The sequence below is a fragment of the Octopus bimaculoides genome, chromosome 2 (assembly GCF_001194135.2).
Source record: "Octopus bimaculoides isolate UCB-OBI-ISO-001 chromosome 2, ASM119413v2, whole genome shotgun sequence".
Lineage (NCBI taxonomy): Eukaryota > Metazoa > Mollusca > Cephalopoda > Octopoda > Octopodidae > Octopus > Octopus bimaculoides.
The window spans coordinates 162022395-162027056 of NC_068982.1; the positions used below are offsets into that span (position 1 = coordinate 162022395).

At 30.7% G+C, this 4662-nt stretch overlaps 1 protein-coding gene across 7 annotated transcripts in view; it reads left to right on the forward strand.

The window, feature by feature from the left end:
- The window catches only part of LOC106875262 (kalirin), a 551716-nt gene that overhangs the window by 283424 nt on the left and 263630 nt on the right, over positions 1 to 4662 (forward strand). For all 7 annotated transcript variants that reach the window (XM_052965684.1, XM_052965687.1, XM_052965686.1 and 4 more), the window contains 4 exons: positions 180 to 371; positions 595 to 741; positions 1088 to 1199; positions 2011 to 2126. In XM_052965684.1, coding sequence (XP_052821644.1) covers positions 180 to 371; positions 595 to 741; positions 1088 to 1199; positions 2011 to 2126 — 567 coding nt within the window. The remainder of the gene's footprint in view (positions 1 to 179; positions 372 to 594; positions 742 to 1087; positions 1200 to 2010; positions 2127 to 4662) is intronic.

Here is a 4662-nt window from a genome sequence, read left to right on the forward strand (position 1 = left end):
TTAAAAGTTAAAAAAAAAAAATCAATTTAGCAATACTAGCTGTACTTTTTCTTCTGTCAGTCCCTCCATAAATTAGGCTCTAATATAAAACGTTGTCTGAGGCCCAGTTGAAATATAATTTTACTATTTTGTTTTTCTCTATGCTGTGTAATTATCTCTTATTGTCTGTCACATTGTAGAAAACACATGCGAATGTGATCCAAGTCACTCAAAAGGCAGAGAGCATGATCCAAAGCAACCATTACAATTCTGAATTTGTACGTGTTATCGCAGAAAATATGAATTTGGTTTGGCAACAGCTAATGTATCATGCTGAAGAACGTCACAAACTTGTAATGGCATCAATGACTTGGTATAAAACAGCTGAACAAGTATGTTTGTAATTCTATTTTATATTCATAAAAATAACTGATTTTTCTTTGGCCTTCCATTTCTAAAATGAACTTAAATATTTGTTAACAGTTCTATCTTATGATAGTATTTCGTATTTATGTAATTGTTAAATTTAATTTTTTTTGTCCTATTTAGTTTTGAGAATTATATTTTTGCTGTCATTAATATTTTGAGTGATTATATTTTTCTTTTTCTTTACAGGTTTGGTCAGTTTTAGAAAGTTTAGATCGAGATTATAAACGAGATGAAGACTGGTGTAGCACAGACAAAGCTAACTGCACTGACAAAGCTGCATTCTTAGTACAAGCAATCAATAAGCATAATGAACAAAAGGAAGCCTTTCTTAAGGTAACGTATTTGACTCGTGTTTATGTTCAAATTTTAAAATATGAAATGTTTAACCCTTTAGCATTTAAACTAACCATATCCATCCAAAATATTCTACTGCTTTATGTTCAAACTGGCCAGATCTGGCCTCTCATACCTACCCTATAATTTCATTCTAAAAGTAAACAATCACATCATCAAAATCTCAAAGCTGTTAGATAATGCATGATTAATACAAAACAATATGAAGGAATAAGAATTACATTTGACAAAATAATCTGAATGTTAAAGAGTTAAGATTTTGAAATATTGAAATTATTTCTGTAGACTTCAATGGAATTTATATAATGTTTCTACTTTCATTTAGGCTTGCACTTTAGCCAGACGTACAGCAGAGACATTCTTAAAATATGTCAACCGCAACCTTCACACTTTGGGAATGGATGTGAAGTACAGAAATCCAGAATCTCATGTAAAAGGTAAATTTTATTAATTTAATGTCAATGTATTCATAATTTTTATCAGTTAATATTTGTAGAGTTTTAGGTACAAACAGATTTATTTTTACAGTGATCCTACACCTAGAGCTAACATAGAGGGTGGACCAAAAGTCACCTGACAATAAATCAAAACCATTTAATTCCAAGATTTATGTATGTTTAACAACTGAATGAATTTAATATAAGCATCTAAATATGAAACGTCTTGAAAATTGTTCAAACTGAAGTCCTTCTTGAGTGACACATTTTTCCATTCAAGCCAATACAGAATTACAGATAGTATTTATGGAATTTTGATTTACTGTCGGATGACTTTTAGCCAACCCTGTATTACTAAAGTTCCTAGACGTTTCTTCTTCAATAGATATGAAGCTTTAATAGCAATCTGTTGAAGTTGTAATTCCCCATTTACTGAAAGTTATCATAATTTGTATTGTGTTTGATTTTAATACTGTAAGTTATCTTTTTCAGTTTACAAATTATCTTAAAATTGTATTCTTGCAGACCTTCTGTAAAGTAATACATCTTGATAGGTTTAGAATATATACATATATTTTACTGAAGCGGGAATTTGGCTAACTATTCACCAATGAAGGAACTTTGTTGATAATTTACTGATGGAGGAATTTTTTTGTTTTTCACTAATTCACTGACAGAGGTATTTGGTAATTAATTTAGTGGGTGGTCTAATCTGATTATCAATGTACTGTTGTGATATTTTAATCAGTAACTTACTGTTGGAGTAATTTGGGTGTAAATTTACTGATATTTTCTGGGGGTTTTTTTACAGCAACTCTTGATCAATTACTACAACAGGAAAATGCTGTGATTGAATATTGGACTGTAAAGAAACGAAAGTTAGAACATTGTCATCAGTATGTCCTTTTTGAACAAAGTGCCAAACAGGTAAAGTGTCATTTCATGTTATATCTTTTGTAGGAGTAGCTAGTATTCTTAAGTTAGGAGTTTATCATTGTTCATCACTTTTAATACTATATACAAAAGTGTTCCTATTTGAATTAACCCCTAGAACCTGCAAATATTCTGTAGGGGACATGATTTCAGTGGAATATAATCCTGGAAGACTCAAAAGCTGGTTTCGTGTTTACAGCTTGTTTAATTGGCAGAAACATCATTATTTTCAGCTTTCAACTCAAAACAATGTGGCCATTTGCTTTTACATCTTCCAAGAGTATAGTCAAACTAAAGCATGCTCGTGGGTTCAGAGGATTTAAACTCTTGATCAGAATCTCACAACATGAATTGTAATCTAAAGTTTCAGTTGATCAACTACAGTGTAAAATATATATGCCAATATATAAGGTTACAGATATTTTATTAAACCCCTTCAAAGTTTTGATTATAATGAAAATAAATTAAAATGCATATGCAGATCCCTCATGGGAAATATAGTGGTGAAAGGGTAATTACAATTGGTTATTAGAAACAATTGCTTTTGTAACTTTTCTCGAGTCTTAAATAGGTGAGAAATATCACTCTCACTCTTTTGACTGGAATGCCAGTCTGTTGCAGATAACTTTGTCTAGAAGCTAGGTGAACTGTAAAGTATCCAACCCAGAGACCTAGTAAACCACTGTTGAGGGTTCGGATGAGAGTCTGATAAGTGAGGCCATCACTTACATTATTGCTATTATTGAAGCAGTAAACATAATAAATAACAATTTGTTCATACTGCTGCATAATTTAAAATAGAACCTCCTGTAATGGCTAAAAGTTTACATTAAAATATCTATAAAGATGATATTTACTTGTCAAGATTTTCAAAATAAAATGACAAACCAATATTGTGATTTGTTGTCATATTTCAGCAATAAAATATTTGACAGGGTTCATGTAATATAAACATACTTTCCAGATACTTCTCTTTTATGATAGCTGAATCATAAATATCATTACCTTGACACTGATTCATTTCAAAATATACCATAATAGAAGGTTTTTGTTTCTTTTACTCTTACTTTTCTAAGACGAGTGTACCAAAAGTGTTGTGCCAATTTGTCAAAATACAGCACTTTAGTATTATTTTTTTTCATTTATATTTTAGTTCTCCATTACTTGAACTGAAATCAATTCAATGACAGTGTTGTTGTTGTGGTTGTTACTAAAGACATTTTCTTTTCAAATTGAATGGAATTTAATCTCTCTTACTGATTTTGTCAATGTCTAGCAACTATTTATGCATGCCAATATCTTTATTTATACATAGTTCATGATAAAGTAGTATAGATTTCTTGAAACATTGTCTGATATATATAAATGTTTTAAGTATTTTTAAAAGCCAAAACAATGCAAGTTATAAAAAAATAATAATATAGGTTGATGGTTAGTACTGTTATGTAGTATTTCAATATTTCAGGCTTAGGACCTTTTCTTTGGGAAATGTACCGAGAAAAGATGTTTATAGCTGATATCACTGCTCTGTAGTTTGTGTGTGTGAAGGGTTATTTTGCATTGCTATAGTACCCAATCAGTTGAGTGCAGTTTAGATCTGTTATTAATTTGCAGGCTGTACTTGTTAATTAAAATAGTTTCTTTTATTCTTAAATTCTCAATGCTTCTTTCTGCTGCTGCAATTGAAAATCAGATGTCTTTGTCGTGGTATTTTTGTAGGTGTTTTTTGACCGAAGAAACATTAGCATAGAAGTTTTTCTTCAACCTGTATGTGAACTTGTCTAGTGGTACTTCTGATGTAGAATTCATTACATCTGCTACACATGATTTTATACTGTCTTGGTCTGCTTTTAGCTAGGAGCCTTCTCAGGAAAGGTCCAGAGTATGCTAGTTGTATATCTAATTCCTTCCTTAAGGCTAAAAAGGTGGATTGTAGCACCAGGAAATAGTATTAACCATTGGCCTATATTGTTTATTTTTTTTGAATAACTTTAATTGTTTTGGCTTAAAAAATATTTTAAACATTTATAGTGGATGACATCTAAATAGTATCAGTCAAATAATCTAATATCTGGATAATTCTCCTCACTATATTGTAGTGAGTGATTTCAATATTGAGTGGACAGATGATAGTAATGATAGAGAAACATTTGATATTGATTTGGTCCACCTTATACTCTCCTTTTGCACACACATTTACCACAAAGCTGCTACTTTATTCCATCTCTACTCAGTTTCTCACTTGACACTTCAGGCAGTAAAATGATTTTGTCACCTCAAAAATTGTATTGAGCAAGAAACTCTGAATAACACCACCTAAATCAAATCAACTTTGAATTACACCAGTTTTGTGCAAATAAATATACCCTGTACTATGTATTGAGTGCTCCTTTTCTCATTCGTTAAAACAAAAGTATAGATATACATGCATGGGTATGTGTGCACTCATAAGCATGTGTACACTTCCTTATTCACTCTCTCTCTGTATGTGTGTGTGTGTGTGTGTATATATATATATATATATATATAT